The 22170-nt window shown below is 44.7% G+C and overlaps 3 protein-coding genes and 1 non-coding gene across 5 annotated transcripts; 2 read left to right on the forward strand and 2 right to left on the reverse strand.

Annotated features, from left to right (window-relative positions):
- Positions 1 to 11: 11 nt before the first annotated feature.
- LOC6587286 (ATP-dependent RNA helicase dbp2) lies at positions 12 to 3126 on the forward strand. 2 transcript variants are annotated; one of them, XM_026995319.1, is made up of 5 exons: positions 12 to 69; positions 125 to 1013; positions 1070 to 1578; positions 1638 to 2273; positions 2330 to 3126. In XM_026995319.1, the coding sequence occupies exons 2-5, from the start codon at positions 309 to 311 to the stop codon at positions 2685 to 2687; spliced, it is 2208 nt and encodes a 735-aa protein (XP_026851120.1). In that variant the 5' UTR covers positions 12 to 69; positions 125 to 308; the 3' UTR covers positions 2688 to 3126. The 2 variants fall into 2 exon arrangements, with proteins under 2 accessions (XP_026851120.1, XP_026851119.1); XM_026995318.1 differs by having other exon boundaries at positions 34 to 1013.
- On the reverse strand, positions 3123 to 4179 carry LOC6587247 (pre-mRNA-splicing factor ISY1 homolog). Its single transcript, XM_002013625.2, has 4 exons — positions 4165 to 4179; positions 4080 to 4102; positions 3856 to 4016; positions 3123 to 3787 (listed from the first exon to the last, which is right to left on the reverse strand). Exons 1-4 carry the CDS (start codon positions 4165 to 4167, stop codon positions 3150 to 3152), a joined length of 825 nt encoding a protein of 274 aa, XP_002013661.1. The 5' UTR covers positions 4168 to 4179; the 3' UTR covers positions 3123 to 3149.
- A 305-nt stretch (positions 4180 to 4484) lies between these two features.
- On the forward strand, positions 4485 to 6247 carry LOC6587364 (ADP-ribosylation factor-like protein 8). The gene is made up of 4 exons (XM_002013626.2): positions 4485 to 4639; positions 5583 to 5737; positions 5807 to 5968; positions 6037 to 6247. Exons 1-4 carry the CDS (start codon positions 4517 to 4519, stop codon positions 6155 to 6157), a joined length of 561 nt encoding a protein of 186 aa, XP_002013662.1. The 5' UTR covers positions 4485 to 4516; the 3' UTR covers positions 6158 to 6247.
- A 13188-nt stretch (positions 6248 to 19435) lies between these two features.
- Trnan-guu lies at positions 19436 to 19509 on the reverse strand. Its single transcript has one exon. It is a non-coding gene; the product is annotated as a tRNA-Asn (tRNA).
- Positions 19510 to 22170: the final 2661 nt, after the last annotated feature.

Genomic DNA, 22170 nt, shown 5'->3' on the forward strand with positions numbered 1-22170 from the left:
GCAAGGGCGGGCTGTTTGAGTTCCGTTTTTTTAGTGGTTGCCGGTAAAATACGTATTAGGAATTCCGAGGTAACTAAATGAAAATTATTCAGCAGCTTTGAGTTATAAATTAGCTGGAACACAGCCTTCGATAGCAGACCGCAGGGATTTGTTCACTTTCGTCACTGCCAACGCCGCCATTTTGCCTCGCACACACATGCAATTTTACCGTTTAACGCTGCATTGGCAAAGAATTTCTGCAAACTCCGCATTTTTCACGTGTTAGCTTTGCTATTTCCCTCAAAATAAAACGAAGAACCGCTTCCGAAATGTCAGAGCTAGACTGGGATGAACCAGATGCAGATCAAGCTCCTGCAACGAATATGTATAAGCGTGATAGAAATGATTTCAACGATAAGTACGACCGCAGCGTGAGACATGACGAAAACTCGCGTGGTCAGCGCGGCCACGGAGATCGAAACATGGACGATTATGGTCAGGGACGCCGCGATCGGGAGCGCGGTCATGGTGGCGGAGGGTTTGCAAAAAGCGCGGAGTACGCCCTCACCGAAGTGATCAACATCGGCGCAGACATGGTTGGTCGAATTATTGGCCGCGCCGGATCTAATGTGACTCGCATCCAAACTGATTTCAATGTGCGGGTCAATGTGGATAAAGCCAGTTTAACTGTTAAGATCTTGGGCAATATCCAGACGAACGTCAACGATGCCGCTGAGTACATTCGAAATCAAATATCAAGCGATTCTGGAAATCGCGATAGGGACAGAGGACATGTTCGCGGCGGTGCAGTTGCATCCAACTATGGAGGAGGAGGAGGAGGTGGATCAAACTATGGAGGAGGAGGTGGGTCCAGTTATGGAGGAGGAGGTGGTTCTAATTATGGAGGAGGAGGTGAATCCGGCTATGGCCGGTATCGCACTGAAGGTACCAGCTATGAGGATGCCTCTAATAATAATAATCAAGGTGGCGATTTAACTGGCACCATAGATTGGGCAGCCCTTAACAAAGCCTCTGTAAGTGACTCATAGTTCATCTCTAACCTAAATATAAAGGCACCAATTATTTACAGGAAGAAGCAGCAGCAGCCCGCTGGGCCAAGCTTCCCAAATTAACAAAGAACTTTTACAAGGAGGCCCCTGAGGTGGCGAACTTAAGCGATGCCGATGTGAAACGCATTCATGCGGAGAACAATAATACGACAGTGGCTCTTGTGTTTGAGCCGAAGGAGGGCGAAGAAGTCCCACCCATACCGAATCCGGTATGGACATTCGAGCAATGCTTTGCCGAATATCCCGATCTGTTGGGTGAAATCGAGAAGCAGGGCTTCCCTAAGCCCTCGCCCATTCAGTCTCAGGCGTGGCCCATTCTGCTAAAGGGGCACGATATGATTGGCATTGCCCAGACTGGCACAGGAAAGACGCTGGCATTTCTGCTGCCCGGTATGATACACACCGAGTATCAAAGCATTCCTAGAGGACAGCGTGGCGGGGCCAATGTCCTTGTGCTGGCGCCCACTCGTGAGCTAGCGCTCCAGATTGAAATGGAGGTAAAGAAATATTCTTTCCGCGACATGAGAGCGTAAGTTTGGACTACTTTTGAGTGAGATGTTGTGACCGTTTTGACGTGAAATCTTTCAGGGTTTGTGTTTATGGAGGCGGATGTCGTCGGATGCAGATCTCGGATGTGGAGCGTGGAGCGGAGATAATCATCTGTACTCCCGGGCGTCTCAACGATTTGGTTCAGGCCAAGGTCATAGACGTAAGCAGTATCACCTATCTGGTTTTGGACGAAGCGGATCGTATGCTGGACATGGGCTTTGAGCCACAGATTCGCAAGGTCCTGATGGACATTCGACCCGATCGCCAGACCATCATGACGTCGGCCACCTGGCCGCCTGGTGTGCGCCGTCTCGCCCAAAGCTACATGAACAATCCCATCCAGGTGTGCGTTGGTTCCCTCGATTTGGCAGCCACACACTCTGTGAAGCAGGTCATTGAGCTGTTGGAGGATGAGTCCGAGAAGTACGGCATCATCAAAAGCTTTATCAAGAATATGACAAAGACCGACAAGATAATCGTTTTCTGCGGCCGCAAGGCTCGCGCCGATGATCTGTCCAGTGACTTGACCCTGGACGGATTCATGACCCAGTGTATACATGGCAGTCGCGATCAGAGCGACCGCGAACAGGCCATTGCCGACATTAAGTCAGGCGTGGTGCGTATTTTGATAGCCACAGATGTGGCCTCTCGTGGCCTGGATATCGAGGACATCAGGTAGGGAAGCATTTAGAGTTTTGCTGTAGCTTTTTAATCCCTTTCAATATTTGCAGTCATGTGATCAACTATGATTTCCCTCGCAACATCGAGGAGTATGTTCACCGTGTGGGACGTACGGGACGCGCTGGACGTACCGGGACTTCTATTAGCTTTATCACACGGTCGGATTGGGGGATGGCCCAAGAGCTGATCAACATTTTGGAGGAGGCTGACCAGGTAGTGCCTGAGCAGCTTCACAGCATGGCCAGACGTTTCAAAGCCATGAAGGAGCGCCGCGCTGCTGAAGGTGGTGGCGGAGGAGGACGCAGCGGCGGCGGAGGCGGAGGCTATGGTGGTGGTGGTGGAGGTTTTCGCAGCGGCGGTGGAGGCCGCGGTGGCGGTGGTGGTCGCTTCGATCGCTTTGACTTTTGAGTTAATTGACAAATTCTCCATTACGCTCGCGAAGCACAAAATTTCTAGTTTTAAACAAAAGAACAAAACACTCTGTGAAGCAGGCCACTGAGCTGCTGAAAGATGAGATGGAGACGTACATCATCATCCAACCCTTTTTCAAGACGATGACAAAGACCGACAAGATGAATCGAATCTCTTTGAGGTTTTATCAAAATCGACAATTCAACTATCAAATTCAGAGCAGACAACAATTCAATCTATCATAAGTGTGGGATCACTTAGCAAATTCATTTGCTCCCAAAGCAAAAAAGTGTACAGATTTAAGCGACTACAGCAGAGGGAAAAGAAAAATGCTTTGAAATTATGTTTGAATGTACTTAAGCCCATATTCCTTATACCAAGAGGTATCATTGTTACATTCGATATTAAAGTTTAACCAAAAATACGTTCAAGTTAAGAAATGAGTCACTTTATTGAAACTTAATTGGCACCTCCGGCATATTTCTCGAGCAGTTCCTGCTTGCGCTTGCGAAGGAGCGCCTCCTGCACATCCTGCTGCGTCGGCACGGGCACATGGGCGGTGAATTTTGGCGCCAGGAGTCCGTGTGGATCGTCCACTGCTGCCCTGGCCTTGGCGTCCTCAGCAGCCTCGCGAGCAGGTCCAGAAAGTGGATAGATCTCATCCTCCTCCTCGTCGTCGTCGTCGACTATGCGTCCATCGCGAGCCATTTTCTCGCGCCACTCCTGCACTGCCTTCTGCAGGGCAACGCGTTCGATCCGCTCCTCTAGCGGAATGAGAACTCCGTCTTCGTCATCGCGGTAGCCATAGTATTCGGCATCGACGTCCTTCATCAGTTCGGCGCGGGATTTTCGGGGCGGCGGCGGTGGGTCTTGCTCGAAGAGTTCGCGGACACCGGGCAAATCCTTGGCGGCACCAAAGTATTTGTAGCCACGGTTGCCTGGCACCTCGCGACCCTCCGCATCAAACATCTTCGGTCCATAGCGTCGGTAGTGTGGACCGCCGAGCGCGGAGATCTGGTTCTCCCAGTGACGCTTCTCGCGCAGCAGCTTGTTGATCTCATCGTTCAGATCACGTATGCGGAATTCGCCAAGACCGGCTGAAAGCAGAAGCAAACAAAAAAAAGAATAAGTAGCCATTTAGTATGAAGGAAATCGAATTTAATACCGTTCTGTATTTGTGCCACTTTCTTGGATATTTCACGTATTATCTCCAAGCGGAACTTCTCGCATCTAGGTAGGTCGCCACATTCCGAGGCCAGGTACGGGCGGCGTTCCTTTTCGCCAGATTCGACTTCTTTGGCGGCCCGCCAACGTGCCAAAGTGGTCCTGCCAGAGTAGGGCCACGAAGCGTTGAAAATCGATTTAACACATTTTATTGATCACACTTACATTGCTTTCTCTGCATTTCTCGCCTAAAAGTACACGGTTTATACACATTTTATAATAATTTCATTAAATAAATCGCCAAACTTACCATTTTGTTTACTTTCTTGTTTTTCCGTTTTTGTCATTCACAACGAATCAGCAGATTTTCGCTGTTACATTCGATAGTTTTAGTCAGTATATTTACGGTATATTTTTACAATGGGACGGTATATTTTGGTATATTTCTGAGGGTCGGACGGTATATTTTATCAAGAAGTCTAGAGCTGTCAGACCATCGATAGTGGCGCCCATCGATAGTTTGGAATGGAATGATTTAAAAAATCGATACTGTCGATAGTGCCATCGATGTTTTGACACCACTACGCCAACGCCATTTGCTACAAGAATTGGAATAAAAATAAAAAATAAAAAATAAAAAAGCCCAATAGAACAGTGCAAATATGTTGGCACTCATAAACAGAATCCTCGACTGGTTCAAGAGCATCTTCTGGAAAGAGGAGATGGAACTGACGCTGGTGGGGCTGCAGTTCTCGGGGAAGACAACGTTCGTCAATGTTATTGCAGTGAGTATTTGCATATGGGTGTGTGTTTCAGTGACGGTGTGCTGTTTTTGCCAATGTGTGCGAGGGGGTTGCTTGATTGCTGCCGTTATGGCGTAGGAGGAGGCCCGGAGGGGCAGAGAAAGCCGGGGACTATGACTATTCCATCAAATAATACAAACGAAATTAACCCCGCGACTGTCAAAAGAATCGCAAAGAGAGAGAGAGAGAGAGAGAGAGGGAGAGCACAGACCCTCGCTCCCTGACGAGTGAGCAATCACCATGAACTTGGCCCGAGGTCTCGCTATTTGGTTATTGATTGCCTTTGTTTCTTCGCTGGCCGTCTTATCGGGCAGTTTCTTCTTTTTTCACCATTGCATTAATTATTAACGCTGTGCTAACTGTTTTATTTTAGCGCTACTTTTTATGTTCGCTCATAATCAATAAACGTTATACGCATGTTCGAAACCATGACGCATTATCATCGGCCCGACACCAGCTGACCCCCGCCCATTGTACCGGCTCTCCACCTACTGTACAACCCCCTCTCCCTCTCTTCGTTTGCGAGCTGATAAGTCGCGATCCAGATTCAAATATCAGCTTCGAAACGCATTGAAACGCGAGTCGAGTCTGCTCTAGGGAGGAGGAGCGTTCGAGCCAGCTGACTATGAGTCATGTATATAATGTACCCGCATGCAATAAACTGAGGTCTGGAATTTGTTGGGAGTTTTCCACTACTTATCATGCTCATTTATGAACATTCAAGATCCGTTCCATTAGCTAGAGCCGTTTCTCATTGAAAACTATAGCACGCTTTAAGGCATTCGAGTAAAATCCGATGTCCCGAAGCTTAAATAGAATATTTTCTTGCTCAGGCTTCCTACAATCGATCCGAGCTTCTATTATATTTCGATGTATATTGTTCTTAGATTGTCTCCCTATTAATCACTAATATTTTATATTGCAGTCCGGCCAATTTGCTGAGGATATGATACCCACAGTAGGCTTCAACATGCGAAAAATTACACGAGGCAATGTAACCATCAAGGTCTGGGATATTGGCGGCCAGCCCCGTTTCCGTTCCATGTGGGAACGGTATTGTCGCGGCGTCAATGCGATTGTGTAAGCTAATCAACCTAATAATTGAACAATGGACACAAATTAACAATAACAATATTATGTAATTGACAGCTATATGGTGGATGCGGCTGATCTGGATAAGCTGGAGGCCTCTAGGAACGAGCTGCACTCGCTGTTGGACAAGCCGCAGCTGGCCGGCATTCCAGTGCTCGTGTTGGGCAACAAACGTGATCTTCCAGGAGCGCTCGACGAGACTGGCCTCATTGAGCGAATGTAAGTGTTCTGGGAGCAACAAGATCATCTAGAACGGTCCTCAATTCAAGTACTAAACTCCATTCTAGGAATCTATCGAGCATACAGGACCGTGAAATCTGCTGTTACAGTATTTCGTGTAAGGAAAAGGACAACATTGACATAACGCTGCAGTGGTTAATTCAACATTCGAAAAGCCAAAGTCGTTAGATAACTAACACAAACCCCCTCTACACACACACACACACAAAAACATAGGAACTGTATCTCACACAGAAAAACTACATATATATACGAAAACCTATATTTTAATGATTTGCAGAGTAATGAAGAAATTGAGAAAAGATTCGGAGTAGCGAATCGATTAAGAACAGATGCAAAAGAAATCGAAACTTACACAGTAATAATTATGCCTTGATGATCTGTCTGTACGAATGTGAATGTCTGCATATTTGTGTTTTTGTAATTGTCCTTACACTGTGTTTGTGTCTCTTTCCTGTAGGAATTCTAGGGTGTAGTGTCGCGGCAGAAATCCGGTGCTTGTTGCTCGAAACTGCTTTATGGCACTCAGTGTAAATCGTTAGTACTGTTAGTTAATCTCTGCACACAACCCACACAAACACAAATAAACACACGCATAAACCTCTTCATTCTGGCTTGATCGAGCCGCTCTCCAGTCCCTGGCGTCTCTACCGATTCCGTTGTCTGTGTCCACGTTTAGTTAGACTTATGTTTAGTGTTTATTGGTGTGATTATATGAATATTATTATTTTTTTATAATTTTTATATAAAAATATATTTACTTTTCGCTTATTATTTATAAATTGAATTTTTGCTTAGCGAAAAAACAAAAATGGAACACTACAACAGAAACAAAAGTAAACCAGTAAAACAGAGGATAAACTAAAATTATTATTAAAGCGTTTTAAACTAAATATAAACCTATATGTACGTGAAATCAACTAAAGTATGGAAAAGTCATAGTTAAAGAAATTCGAATGCTGTAGCCCCTTGAAAGTTCATTGTAAGATACGCAAAAAAAAAACAAAAAAGAAATTGTTGAGTTTTACTAGTGGCAGCAGTCAAACCAAGATCCAAATCCCAAACCGAAACCGAAACCAAAACCAAATCGAAGTCCTTAAGCCAGCCTTGTCACGCTTTTTTGTACGCTCATTAACATTCACCTAGTTAATTACGATAATTTATATGAAACAGTTATGCAAATTCTAAGCTACTCGTACAATAACCAAATGGAAAATTTAAATCTGAAAAACTGAATAAAAAACACTGGAAGCGAGCAAGGCATACCAACAACAAGAAACTAAAAAAAAAAGAAACCAATAAAGACAAATTATAAAAACATTAGAAAACCCCAAGAAAAATCCCATAAATTACACGAAACGAGTGAAATCAAATCAAATATTCTAGGCACCGGTTCGAATATAATTTATAGAGGACAAAAGACAAGTGGCTGGCCACCCAAACGGAGCAGCCGTAGCAGGTTACCAATTGATAGATGCGCGCAGTCCTATGAACGCATAAATATTGGTAAGGAGAACAGGCGCAGGAATGGAATGGGAATGGGAGTGTGAGCCCTTGGCTAATTAGAAATTCTGTGTGCAGAATCAAGGCAGTAGCTACCGGAGGATAGAACCAGTGTGAGCGTGTGTGTGTGTGGCAGAGGGACATTCCTGGAATACGTGTCAAGCACGAGCCGTCTGTGAGTCATGATCAAATATTCTCATGCCTCGTCCCGGGCTTCCTGCTTCCTTTTTGGCCGACGTCTGGGGACCCTCTGCAAGTTTGTTGCCTCAGTCTTTTGTTTGTTGTGTCGCTTCATATTTCAAATTGCGTTAATTACACTTTTAAATGCTGGACATTAACATTGCCCCCCCGATAAGCATCTCTCTGCACGGCCATTTGCCACAAGCCAAACATTCGAAGCGAATCCCCCAAAAGAAACCAAAACTAACGACGTGCTCGTAAATTTGTATAAAAAAAAAACTAAATTAAAGACAACTAAAAGTGCTTAGATCGGAATTCCGACTATATGATACCCGCTACTTGGTTTTATTTCTCATGCACTAAGTACATTAAGTAACATATGTATATACAAAATCGATCAATAATTCTTCTTTACATTTGCTAGGAGTTGTTAGAACGAAGAGGAACAATCGTGGAAACGTTTCCCCCTGTCTTTCCCTCCTTTCTACATCGATTTGCACGAATACAATATACCCTTTTATGCTTAAATATTTGGGCTATAAAAAGATATCAGCGAGCTGAAAACATATACAAAAATTACGCATTCCTCCAGCCTAGATGTCGTTTATTTTTGGGTTTATACCTATGTATATACAGTGCGTTTCATAGGCTCATAGACGGGTGAATAGAAGTTTCCGAAAAGAGACTTTAGATCTCCATCTTGTCTGCTCCCCAGTTTTAGATTCATTTTCACTTTTTATTCCAGCTTGTTTTACAGTTGTGGCACGCAGTGTATGTCTGTAAAAGTGATATTCTTGCCGCTGGTGCCGCCGCAGGGGCCAGATCCGAGCTTAGTTCTTTCTGCTTAATTTTCAGCGATTTGTGCGACTTGTGCTGATTGTATAATGACATATAAAACATGCCCAAACAACATTTAAGTTTTTTACTTTTTGTTTGTATTTTTCGCAGACCACATTAAGCCAAAACCATTCATTTGTATGCGCCACAGTTGCCATCATCGTGACTCCTTTGATGAAAAGCCGTCACAAAATGCAAAAAAAGGGTAAAAGAATGAGCGAGCAATAAATAAAAACTAGGCGGGGTGTTGACCATAAATATATAAAGAGATAACTTATAATTTATTGATTGAACGGCAAAGGGAAATCTTAGGCCGTAAGAGCTCTAAAAGAAAATAATTAGCCTAAGGAACGCTTTAAAAGGCTATTCTTATGTTTACATCTAAGAAATCTTTGGGTTTCTTTGAGATCTTTACCAAATGGTATATCTTTTTGATGGATTCACAGAGGTTTTATTTTTGAAAATTGATAAAGAAGAGACCCCTATACTTTGTTCTATATTTTTGTACATTTTCTCCCTCTCTAACCCCATCATTCTCTGTCTCTCTCTCTCTCTGTCTCCCTCTGTTCTAACCAAATTATTCTTAAATATATTTTAATTGAAAGCCCCCACAATGGGGACTGCACGAGGCCACCAAAAGTGTGTCTGGCCCCCAAACATGCTGTGCCACCTGAAAAGTTCCAGGAATTGTAGCAAAAATAAAAACAAAAACAAAAACAAGAAGAACGAGCAGAGAAAGACCCCAACCAGAAACAATAACCAGGCAGTAGAGCCTCTGGATGGCGGGGGATTGAGGGGGGGGACTGGGGCTAGTAGCTCGGGAGCAGGCATAAAGTTCAAGCCTTAACAAGATGAAACAAAAGGCTGTCTGGCAGAATGCTCTACCGCGTACTCGCCAGACTCGTGGGCAACAGTTTTCATGCTTGGCTTTTACCCGCTCTCTCTCGATCCCCGTGCCCTTCCCTAGCCTCAAGAGCCAACTGTCAGTAGCAGGATGCCATGGAGACGAAGACAGGAACCAAAGACTCAGACGAAGACGGAGCCAGGGGCAGAGACAGAGACAGAGACTGAGACAGCGACGGAGCCCGAGACGACGACAACTTGGCTGACAACAAGGCGAATGCAAATAAGTTCTGTCTCCGCTCATTTCTGCTGAATTTGCTCAGCTCCAACTGCTGATTTCCACCTTCACCTTCGCGTGCAGTCCGTCCTGCACTCAGTCTTGGTCTTGGTCTTGGTCTGGGTCTTGGTCTGGGTCCTGGTCCTGCAGTGGGTCTTTGTCTTTGGCTTGATTTATCTGGCATTTTATTGGCCAGCGCCATTTGCTTTCAGTGCCTAGACCATAATTTACGCATCTTTGCCACCTTTTTTGGCCCTGCACTGGACTAATAAAGTTCTCTCAGGTGTGAACAGCCATCCACTCGGCATCCACTTGGCCGCGGTCGGGCCACAGCTTAATTGATGACAACATCTTGGAATTTTCGCTGGTATTCCAGCAACTGAAGTTGTCTGGTTGTTGCCTGTCCGCCGGCAGACTCCTCCTGCTTGGGGCCAGCTGTTGTCGTCTTTGGCTAACTGAAATCAGTTAAATAATGAAACATTTGCACGATACTGGGGAATCGGAATCGGAATCGTATCGAGCGCGCGGGCTTGAGCCTGTGCCTGTGCCTGTGCCTGGGCCTGGGCAGCAGCAGCAGCAGGATAGGGATGAGGCTTACGGCAACAACAGCAGCAGCAACGGCAACAGCAACAGCAACAGCAACAGCAACAATCAGCACAATCCACAGTTGTATGGTGCTACATATCGTACAAGATTTCCGGGAATTGAAAACTGCTAAAAATCGTGTTTGATTTTATACGTTGCTGTTGCTGTTGTTGTTGTTGTTGTTGCTGTCCTCTCCTTATGCATGCAACCCCAGAGAGGAGTAGAGTGTGGCATGGGGCAGGAGATACCTGCAGCAGCATCTACGATACGCGTCGTGGTTCAACATGCAATCGCAACAAACGAAAGCAGCTTGTTAACTAATTAAAACCAAAATATATGCAAATCAAAGGCCACAAAGCAGATACCCCAAAAGCCCAAAAGCCCAAAACCCAGAAGCAAAACCCAGAAGGAACCCCGAAAGGAGTCTCTTTCCGAGGAGTCTGCTCTTCCTTATCCCCGATTCGGAGCTACCGTTTTGGATTCAGCTCTGTTCTGTTTTTGCTTTTGTTTTTGTTTCTTTTTCGGGGGGGGGGGGGGACAATTAAGTGAGTCGAAGGAGTCTTCCATAACTAAATAGCACAAAGAGCATTGTGCAAAAATTAATTGCAACATTTTGAGCAGGCACCCACAATCCTCGACCGCACCCCTGGCTGATCCTGCCCCAAATGCAATCAATTCCGAATGGATTTCGAGCGAAGCAATCGAAGCGGATTTACGAGTTGCCTTGCCTGCATTTTGCCTTTTCGAGCCGGCCATTTGGCCCATTGTCGAGTGTCCCCCAGGGCTGCCTTCCAGCCTGATGATGGTGGGTGACCAGGCCCATCTCCATCGTCGTCGTCGTCGTCGTCGTCGTCGACGTCGTGGTCTTGTGTCTTCTGCTTAGGTGCGGACATATGTAAAACAAGCCATGAAACAACAAGCAGAGAGCAGAGAGCAGCCCCAGGATTCGCATTCGGATTCGGAAGTGAAATTTATTTTGCATATTCGCCCCAAAAGCCATTGTCTTATTTTTTTGTTTTCGGTCCAGGAGGGATCTCTGCACTCTGTGGGGTCACCGGCAAGTGCCTGCCTGCTCCTGGGAAACTTTTAGCTCTTCGCATATATCAGGGAGGGAAGACCAGACCAGGCCAGACCAGACCAGGCCACTGCAGAGGATAGCCCTCTCGATTGTCACTGGGAAATTATCCAATTTTGTGGTTTGCATTCAAATTGAGCAGCAGCGGCTGTCAATTTACAAAAGGCCCAGACTCAGAGGAGTACAGAGACAGCTATTGGTGGAAGAGAGGGCACACGGACACAGACACAGATACAAACCCAGAGACAGACGAGTAGCTGTCATGTTGATGAATGCAATTGGCAATTGCCCTCAGCTTTCAGTGTGGTCCCTCGGCTTAGCCCGACTCTGCTCTGCTCTGTTTTGGGGAGGGGGAAGGGTGGGAGTTGGTTAGGGATATGCAGTATGCAGTATGAAGACCATCCAAATCATAATCGCGATCTCTGCTGCGATCCCGATTTCGAACCCTTTTATTACTCGCTTCCGGATATCCAGAGCCATAAAATGCACTGCCAACGCCGCGCCGTTTATTAATTGCATCAAGATCAGGCCACAGCCGACCGGCCGACCGGCCGACCAGCCTCAAGCCCCGTGGAGGATAAAAAACCAACGAAACCGAACAGAATTTTGATAAGAAAATTTCACTAATGAGTATTTACCTTTTGGGTATAACTCGGGGATCGGGCGATGCTTTATGCTTTTGTTTTTGGGGTAGGGTTAAACGAACGTTGACTTTAACTTTAACGGGGCGTATGCTTAATGCTAGATTAATATCGCGAATTTCATGTGCGCTGAACTTAACGGCTGATCGCTCATAAAATTAATCAAGCTGCTTTAGGCTACTTTAATGTTTTCAGCATTTTACATTCGTGATGCCCTCACTTCTGGTTCCGGCTATGGGCGGATTTTGCCGTGGAATGGAACAAAGAATATTACATTCAGAAGATGTAGAGATTAAACGATCAAGAAAGCTGTAAGTATCCCAGAAGTTTCCTTAAATAATGAATAATTTCAATTTCACTTCAAAATCCAGAATATCAAATCCTACCAAAAAGACAGAGAGGGTATTAAGGATTCGTTTTGGGTATGAATACCGTTGGCTTGTTTCAAATTGTTGTTAATATTTTCACATACTTTGGTGGGATTTCCTTTCCCTTTGCTGGGGATACACGCTCGCGGTTAACAAATTGCTTTTGTTATCGCCGATTTCGATGCAGAGCGAGTTGAATGCACTCTGCGAGTCGACTGCCACTCTCTGGCCACACTCGAGGACTGTGTGCAACAGCTCCTTGGCCGTTGGCTGGCACTCACGTCTGCACATCAGAGGTACGAGTCAACCCGGGCGGTCGTCGGTCGGTTGAGCCATTTGTTACATTATAATATCATATAATGTAATAAATTTCACCGCAGCTAGACAAGGAGTAGAGAGTAGAAGACAAATAAATAATGCATTTGGCCATAAATATCCTGGTTGTCGCCTGATTGACGCCTGACGTTTGTCATGGGCCGGCAATTTGCATTGGGTTCATTGGAAAATGTCAATTTTAATTGAATTTCCACTGACGAAAGGCTCTTTTGGCTCTTTTGGCTCTGACCAGCTCCGATTTATGTCTTCTCAGCGTTTCGTAATAAACATGTCAGACCCAATCCCCAATCCCAATCCCAGTCTCCGAACTCAGCCTCCGTTTCGATCCAACTTGGGACCAACTAATTTGAGCGCTAGCTGGGAACAGTTTCCTCAGACACACACACACACACACACACAGATACAGACGGACAGGATCACGTGGGGCTGGGGGGAAAAACCTGCTTTGGAGCCAAGTGTGGAGGCTGCTGTGGCTGCTGCACTTGCACCAATCCCAGACGCTAGCTTAATGCCATAATTTATGCGCACGACTCGCTTTCGGATTGTGGCTCCGCCTTTAAGCCAATCAGCGGCGACTGCTTGGCCATGTCTAGGGCTGGCCAACAACATCCGCTAGCTGCGAATCATCCGCATGTGGCATATACCCACAATATCCGCCGAGGTTGAACATGTTTCAAAGTGGAAGCTAAAAAACACTAATTACGCAATAGCAGAGAGAAGAGTTCTTTGTTGCACTGAGAGAAAAATGGCATAGTAACATGACAGCCATATTTAAATTAAATATTCGATTTTTCTTAGATATAAATTATGTGAAATTAAATTGAATTTAATTTGATTTAAATATACATGTATTAAAGGCCCATATTTAATCGAAATATGAAACACTTTAAAATAAATGTATTTATTATATTCAATTTGTGGTAAATATATTTAATTTTATTATGAAATAATTAATTAATTTAATACGAAATATATTTATTTTAAATATTAAATAGTATATTTAGATCACATATCTTATATATACATACATATATCACATTCGCTTTTTAAATAGAAATATAGTGAAATTAAATAGAATTCTTTTTGATTTAAATATAAATATAATATAAATATTTAAAACTATTTTTAATACGGCCCATATTTAATGGAAACCCTAAAATAAATATTTCATATTCAATTTGTGGTAATTTTCATATGAACAAATTTTATTTTAATACGAAATATATTTATTTTAAATATGAAATATATATCATTGAACCAAATAATATCCTCATCTAAATTCTTCGACCTTAATGACACTAATTTGTTACTTATTTATTTATTGTTTTAAATTATTGTAAGTTTTCTGTGACTGTTGTATAAGTTGCTCTAACAGTAATAGAAAACAACATCATTTTAATTTAATCAAAAATACAAAATACAATTCCAATTTAAACAAAAAAATAGAAAAAAAATGTAAAATGTATGTGAAAAGACTTCCATTTGAATATAAATATTTAAAGTCTAACTATTCGGGTCAGAAGGACTAAAGTCTAAAGATTTGCCCATAACTTAGCAGTAGAAATATCTGCAATGTGCGAGTGGATACTGTTCTAAGGAACCTTTTTCTGTAGTCTGTTGACCCTCCAGTACAGACATTTGAAGTATTTCAAACCCCGTACGAGTCTTCTTTGGGTATCCCTCTTGGTTGGTTTTTCTTTCTCGCCCCCCTCTGCGGAAACATGAATTACACATTTCTTTGTTCATCATCGAATTCGACTGGTCTGGGAGTCGAATCGCACCTGCTTGGGTAACCTGCGGCCAGGATGAAGCAATAAAAATGCAGCGCGTGCCAAGTATTCCAGAGAAAAAAGGAAAAAGAAACACAAACCGCCAAAAACTGAACACAGGGAAAACTGAGAAACAGAAAGTGCAAGGTGCAAGCCGAGTGGCAAGAGGCAGGCGGCATCAAATGTGGGAACGGGAATGGGAACTCAACTGTGTGGCATCATCAGTAAATTGAATTACCGGGGGGCTAAGCTGAAAGGCAAACCCAAAATGCAAACCCTCAAAAAAAAAGAAAAAAAGAGAAACAATACTAGGCGGATTAATGCGTTTCTCGTTTTGCGCTTGAGTGACGGAAACCGCAACACTGAAATTTGTTGGCAATTGTCGGCTTTGGGAATTTGTCCAGAGATTTAATGCCTCAATGGATAAACACACACATTCGAGTAGTACTCGCATTCGAAACCGATGCGATCCGATCCGATCTGATCCGATCTGATCTGATGTCGGCTGAGCGATTGCTTTGTCAATTGCCAATTGATCTTTTGGGCAATTGATCCGCTTTCGTTTCGCTTTCAGTTTCGGTGTATGGGATTTTTTGTTTGTTGGTGGGGTGCGTGCTACAGATAGATTAAAAAACAGTTAAATCAATAAATTTCAAATGCATTTCCAATGCAAATTCTGCACCATTACTCAGCACGATATGCCATCTAAATCGGTTTTTAATTGTGAGCATTAATTAGTCAAGCGGGCAGATGGCTGGGTGCCGTGCGATAAACACTTGACTTACATACACTGGCCATTGGCCAAACACACACTTAATTATGGCTTAGACCCGTTCTGGCCGTAAACAACGGACGCTACGCAAAAAATTGATTCTTTATGGACAGTCGTAAAAAATCGCATCAAATCAGTGGAAATTATTGAGAAAGAGTGGGCTAAGCCGAGTGGGAGGTGGGGAGTGGGAGGGGGAATCCTCAGAGCTCGGGCACGTGTAAATAAATTGCTTTCCAATGGGTCGGAACCCTTACGCTTGACCTGGCCATTGGTTCTTTATCAGTGGTCCGGTCCGGCCAGCAGAGAGAGCCAGCCCGAAAGGGTTGCCTCTAATCCCTGGCAATAAAATACAATTTTTCCCAGCCAGGGCTCGTAGAGGGTGCACAGGGGGGTGCAGGGGGTGTGGGTGTGGATTTGCCCATCAGCGGATATCTTCTCGGAAGCTGTTCTAGCTGTTGTCTAAATAAGAATTGAACTGTGAAGAAGCGATGCGAGTGACGTTTACTTTTTATGTTTGTTTATCGCTGAAACCGAAAGCTGGACACTCGCTCGGACACTCTACTTCAGTGCCTCTCGCCACCGCCCACCCACCCACAAATCTGGATACTCCTTTGCTTCCATCTATCCCTGCTTAGGATTTTGTTTCATTTTATGGATTTATATGTTGTTGCTGGGCTTTAGGCAATTTGACTTGCCTCTGGGCCAATCGTTCAACTGTGTAATTGGCTCTGAAATGCGGATTTCACTGCCTGGCCAGAGTCCGAGGTCTGTTCGATATAATGGCTGCAGAACTGTAAAGTTTCGAATGCCCGCTGATGATGACCATCGCGTGAGACCACAGAGAGAGAGAGAGAGAGAGAGAGAAAGAGGGGGAGCGGTAACCAAGTTAGTACTCTCTGGTTTTATGGCTTATTACTGGCCTAATTGAGGCCATTGTCATTCCGGCTCTTTGGCAGATCTTGCTGCAGCTTGCATGTCACTTCTGACTGGGTCTCCCGTCCGAGGCTTGGGCCTGGGCCTGGGCCTGGGCCTGGGCTCGGGTTCGGGTTCACTCGCCCACTTAATTGTCATGTTCAGAGTGTGTGTAGGGCCTGTGTGTTTGGCGAATGACAGCATTTTGGGTGCTGAAATGCTCCAGTTGCACGTGAAGCGACAATTATGCCACACACCCTGCAACATGTTGCCAAGACCTCGAATGTTGCCAGGCCCAGGCCCTGGGTGAGAGCTGGCAGTCTTAGATGGGGAATCACACGAATTATAGATAGTTGGGTGATTAGGTAAGCGCAGCTTGCTAATACCTGTCATAAAAGATGGATGCGTGATATGCGAGGAGGTTGGTATGAAATGCTTTCGAATAACATGGATTACTGCACGAGACTTGTGCTGGCCTTGGTAACCATATGTAATTCAGTTCTTGCGGCAGATATAACCAGAGAAATTACACGAATTGTTAGTGAATTGGAGTATCAGCGATTTGTATTAAATAGATCTTCATTTAAGAGTAAGCTTCTAAGAGAAATTCACACTCTACTAACTCTTGATGATTTCGGATACATTTTCCGACTCAAATGTGGAAACATTTTCCTTTACACACGGATAAGATCAGGAATTTTCCATGAGGTGTGTACCTTCACGTACAGTCTTTTCCGGCCAAGGAACTTTGGAATATATGGGGCCTAAATCTTGTCTGCCATAGGCACTATCCCTCAGAATTCAGTAGGATTATAAACTTCATCTTACCCCAATAGATTGCCCTTAATAGACTTTCCATCCAAAACGATAAAACGCATAAACCTAACGATTCCTATTTGATCTTAAGATTTTGTTCCCTTCGCTTTGTAGACCGAATTATTAGTAGCTTGAAGCGTTCAGGGTCTTATTCTTGGGCTATCATTCCATCTCAGGGTCTTATTCTTGGGCTATAATTCCCTCTCCCATATTATATCTACTATATAGCTTATAGCATCCATCTGGATGTCCAGAAGGAAGCCTTTCCGACCCCAGTCGCAGCAGAAACTCACAACGATCCCCCTCGTTTTATTTCGTCTTAGTCAGTTTAGTTATAATTCGCATTTAACATTAGTCTTTTATCTATCTTTCCCGCCATGTACGCGACATGCGGCAGCGCCCCTCGGTCTGCGTCTCAGTCTGGGACCGTGTGTAAAAGGTGTTGCATGGCCACTTGATATACCACCAAAGATATACAAAGTTTTCTGAGGACTTGCATCCGAGCATCCACAAAAATCCATATTAAACCGACACTTACATATCTAAACAAGAAAATAAACAATAAAATCGGAATATTTTCTAATTAACAATAACATTTAGTAAAATGTATAATGGCCTGGTTTGATCAACATAGGCAGGTCTCCGGACTCTCTCCTCCCTGTTAGATGTGCGTCTTGTAAACGAGTCTTGGCCGGGACCTGCCTCAAAGTGGGATAATTACATGTTTCGATGACAAATGCCAGCCCGGGAAGAGGGGACTGACTGCTGCGTTCATTAGGGATTGTCGCTGGAGTGGGTGTGCGGAGTGGAGTGGAATGTCCGATGTGGGGGAAGGTTTGGCCTCTCTGCCACCGAAGGAATGCTGCACGAATGCGCGCGATTAACTAGCCAAAGGAATGACCAAAAAAGTAGACAAAAACAAAAAAAAAAGGAAACCGAATAGAGAGGGAACGTTCCCTGTCCCTGTCCCTGTCGCTGTCCCGGTTCCAGGCACAATTGCATTTTTGGTTACATTTCGCTCACGTTTCGGCTGCAATTAAAACCGAACGAAAGGGAACCACAAGCGGAAGGGGGACAGAGGGGAGTCAGCAGAGGCAGTAGAGGCCGCACCGCGCTTAGCCAACTATGAAGATTCAGATAAGCGTCTCATTTTCCTAGCAGCTTGTCCAGGGTCCACCTCGGGCCCAGATCCAGGGCCAGTCGCAGTCGCAGTCGCAGTCGCCCTGGCCCGGGGCCCCGGACAGCTTTGGTCAGTTCTCGTTTTGTGCTCTCCACGTTTTCCATTTCATTTCATTTCATTCCGTTTCGTGTGGCACAGGGGCGTGTTGCAACACAGTGCACACAAAAAATTGTCGCCTCAAGTGAGATGTGGGGAGGCACAGACACAGAGATAGAGAAAGAGTGGGCTGCAGAGAGGCAAAGACCTTGAGAGTCCCACACTTGCAATGAAATTACATGAAAATGTACGAGGGTGTACGAAAATGGTCCGCTCTTCTCTCCCTCCCCTCTCTTGTCGACCTTTTCCCCTGACGTCCTTTCAATTCAAATTTATTTGTAATAATTTCATTTTAAATGTTTCCAAACTGCTGTTTCTGTCTGTTTGACAAAAAGTTTTTAATTAAAAAACCATTTCGACCTGGCCTAAAGCAGAGAAAAGCGAGGGGGGGGGGGGGGGGGGGGGAGCACGGGCACGGGCACTGCTCGACCGCAGATACATTTACAAATTGCCCAAAAACGGCCACAACCAATCAAAACTGATCCTCATTCGTGGTCGTGGTCGTTTGTAATGATTGCAAACACTATCTGGCCATGTTGATCTCTGTCTTTGTGCCTCTCCCTGCCCCTGCTGCCCCTGCTGCCCCTCCTCTGTTTGGCTGGGGCAAAAGGAAAATGCTTTTCCAGAGAATTTCCCCCAGATCATGACTGGTGGGGCCCGCGGACTGCGAAACTGCATAGAATTTCAAGCATAATCGCGGCGAGTGAGCGAGCGACTAACAAACCAGCAAACAAGGCGAAAACAACACCACACTGCAACTTGCAACAGCAACAACAACAGCAACAACAACAACAACAACTTGCAACAAACAAACAAAGAGCGGCAAACGTATCATCATAATCATAATGCGCATAAGCCGCCTGCCTGCCTGGGCGACGGGGGATGGGTCCGGGAATTCATTCCAACGAATTCGCAATTCTGCGAAATCAAATTGCACAAATATTTCTCTTATGCAATGCACCAGGGGGATAGGCAGCGATGGGGAGCGTGGAGAAGGCGGCGGCGGCTAGGAGAACAGAGCGGCAGATCCCCCAGCTGGAGCACTAACTAAGTAACTAAGCCTTAGTCTCGGCTCAGCCTCGACTGCTGGCTGCTGGCTGCTGCGCCAATGGAGGCAGGCCATTGTTAGACGCAGACGCAGACACAGAGACACCACACAGCCCGAGATGGTCGCCATGGAGCAGTCTTAGCAATTTTCTGGTTTACACGTTGAAAAGTCTCACAAAAGAGAATATTTTTCGGCAAAAGATTTGAGCCGCCCCCGGGTGGACTCGAACCACCAACCTTTCGGTTAACAGCCGAACGCGCTAACCAATTGCGCCACGGAGGCCGATATGGAACGTCTGCCTAAATACAAATTTGAAGTCAGATAAGATTTGCTTGATAGATTATAAATACTACCCGTAGTATTAAATATAGCATACAATAAATACTAGATATTATTTATAGTGCTTGTCGATCAAGATAGGGAAATTTGCATGATTAGGCATTTTTTATAGGGCTCTAAAGACTTTGAAAGCTAACATTTTAGATGACAATAAATTAAAACTTACCTAATTAATGCTTTGATATTAAAATTACAAATTATAGAAATAATTCTGTGAGTGTTAGATGTGCATATATTGACTTTGCCGTTCCATCTAGATTCCATCTAGAACTTCCCGTACTTTTCGGCCTCATAAGTCATGAACCTTTTAGGGTTATATGCCACAACTATAACTCCCTTTGTCATACATTTTCCCATGAACTGTCCCTTAAGATAATAGCATGTAATATTTACAAGAACTTAAACTGAACGAACTTTTTTCGCTTCTTTTCTCCTTTCCTCCTTTTGTATCTAAGTTTCATTATTAGCAGATAATTGTTAATTTAATAAATACATCAATTCATATTTATGTCATATAAAACAAACTCTTTTAGTGCATAAATAATGCATAAATAGTTGTCACAAAACATGTATTAATATCATAATAACAATGCAAATTTCTGTATAGTAATATTCACAAAAAGCTTTAAAAATAAATCCAAGTGAAAATAAAAGTATTAGTCACGATCCTGCCAGAAATCGAAACTCTGGAAACTTCTGCATCCGTAGTCGCAGCACTGGATCTTTCACTCTAATTTTAATATCAAAGCAAAACTAGTTATAATCGATACTCGATGAGTATAGTAGTGTATTCGATTTGTTATCTGGAAGATTCATGTTTCGGTTGTGGCTTGCTCGTCTTCTTTGGATATTTGCATATCATTATGATGTTTATATTGAAGTATTTTCCACGCAGACCGACAGCTAGCAGGAGATTGAATTTCAACGTTCAAACATTAAGTATGATTATTTGTGATATATGGAACATCAGGTTTTCGGTAGGTAAAATACGAGATTATGTAAATCAATCAACTTATCTAGAGATTTTTATTGGAATATAAATATGTAGAGTTGATATCTGTTCGATACTCGTTTTTGCTGTGATTTCTCTCGAGGAAAGGATTTCTCTCAGACATCACAATCTTCCAGTCCCGTGTAAACATTTTGAGCGTCTGGCAGTCTCCCGTGAACGTGATAAGCCCAAATCAACCGCATCATCATCATCATCGCCGTCGTCGTCGTCGTCGTCGTGGTGGCTGCCGTTGTCGTTCCTGTAGTTGTAGTTGTTGTCCCCCTTGTTGTGGCAGTTGGCTTAAACCTCGACTCCTCACCCAGGCCAATCGGCATCGCAGGCCGTGGAATTACAGCATCTCTAATCTCTCGACAATTGTGGGCGCGCACACCGAGAGCGCAGCGCGAAATCATGCGAAGAGGAAATGGAATCGCGAGATGCAACTGCAACTTCTGCAGCAGTTGGAGCTGCCACAAGGGGGGGCGGGGAGTGATCAGAAGGAGTTGCAACGGGGGCGGGCGGGAGCGGTAGGTGGTTGCAGACCCCAAGCAGTCTGCTAAGGTCTCTTAATGCACCCAATGTCTGTGACTGTCTGGGTTCTGTTTCCTTTCCGATTTCTTATTTTTTTGTTGTCTTTTTGGCCATGACCATGTCCTAAGCCCTTGGCCCCGTGGTCCCGTGGTCCCTGATCGTGTCTCTGGCACTTCTAACTCCAGAGAATTCCTTTAAATGGTTTTGGCAACAATTTCTGGCGAGTTCCTTTAGTTTTGTGCCTTTTTACCGTGGAGGCCAGCAAATGAATCATACCAGCTGAGCATGGAGGTGCTTGCTCGCCTCCTCCCTGCTGTGGCGTCGAGTGCTGGTTCGAGTCCCAGTCCCGGTCCCAGTCCTGGCCAGTCGAGTCCCCACACAGAGATGATAGAGAGGAGGAGGCACAAGATGTGTGAATTTTTTGTTTCTGGCCAAGCAGGGACGGCCCCAGCCCCAGCTCCGGCTCGGGCTCCGGCTGTGGCGAAAAGAGTGAAAATTTATTGAGCTGTGGGCGCGCATTATTCATGCACTGCATCGAGGCAGAGCCAGAAAGCCAGAGCGTTTCCAGACAAGGTCCCAAAAGTAGGCGACACCGGACCCGAGCGGAGCTTGGGGACTTAACAGTCGCCGTCGCCGTCGCCGTCGCCGTCAGTTTGGGTTAACAGGTTAATGTTGTCCACGGTCCAAACCAAAACCAAAAGCCAAAAAAAAAAAAAAACTATATCGTATAAAACTATGCACTGCCATTGTTTCACATGCCTCACGGGCCTGTGGCCGGGACTGCAACGCCGTGACCAGATCGAACCACTTATCGCCTGTCAAATGCCATCGATGATGTTGTTGTCCCCTGTCCCCGGTCCACTGTCTACTGTCCACTGTCTACTGTCCAATCCCCCAGCTAATGATGATGATGATGACGAAAGTAGAGTTTCGCTGCTGGAATGCGGATTTGGGCCGCAATTGAATGTTCAATTAGCCCCAGACCGAGCCAGGGATCAGAAGTGTTGGCTGCTTATCACCTTGACTCTGGTAATTACACAAGAAATGATGTTGGGAACAATAATTCGTTTTGGCACAATTCT

The sequence above is a fragment of the Drosophila persimilis genome, unplaced genomic scaffold, assembly GCF_003286085.1.
Source record: "Drosophila persimilis strain 14011-0111.01,24,50 unplaced genomic scaffold, DperRS2 tig00000000-arrow-pilon, whole genome shotgun sequence".
In the NCBI taxonomy this organism is placed as follows: Eukaryota; Metazoa; Arthropoda; class Insecta; order Diptera; family Drosophilidae; genus Drosophila; species Drosophila persimilis.

What these genes read in the sequence shown, in the direction of transcription:
- LOC6587286 (XM_026995319.1), top strand. Translation starts at nt 309, where the DNA reads ATGTCAGAGCTAGACTGGGATGAACCAGATGCAGATCAAGCTCCTGCA. An exon ending in TCTTTCCGCGACATGAGAGC is followed by an intron (nt 1,579 to 1,637) that starts GTAAGTTTGGAC and finishes GAAATCTTTCAG; the next exon opens with GGTTTGTGTTTATGGAGGCG. An exon ending in CTGGATATCGAGGACATCAG is followed by an intron (nt 2,274 to 2,329) that starts GTAGGGAAGCAT and finishes CAATATTTGCAG; the next exon opens with TCATGTGATCAACTATGATT.
- LOC6587247 (XM_002013625.2), bottom strand. An exon ending in AGAAATGCAGAGAAAGCAAT is followed by an intron (nt 4,017 to 4,079) that starts GTAAGTGTGATC and finishes CTACTCTGGCAG; the next exon opens with GACCACTTTGGCACGTTGGC. An exon ending in AGTGGCACAAATACAGAACG is followed by an intron (nt 3,788 to 3,855) that starts GTATTAAATTCG and finishes TTCTGCTTTCAG; the next exon opens with CCGGTCTTGGCGAATTCCGC.
- LOC6587364 (XM_002013626.2), top strand. Translation starts at nt 4,517, where the DNA reads ATGTTGGCACTCATAAACAGAATCCTCGACTGGTTCAAGAGCATCTTC. An exon ending in CGTTCGTCAATGTTATTGCA is followed by an intron (nt 4,640 to 5,582) that starts GTGAGTATTTGC and finishes TTTATATTGCAG; the next exon opens with TCCGGCCAATTTGCTGAGGA. An exon ending in CGCGGCGTCAATGCGATTGT is followed by an intron (nt 5,738 to 5,806) that starts GTAAGCTAATCA and finishes TGTAATTGACAG; the next exon opens with CTATATGGTGGATGCGGCTG.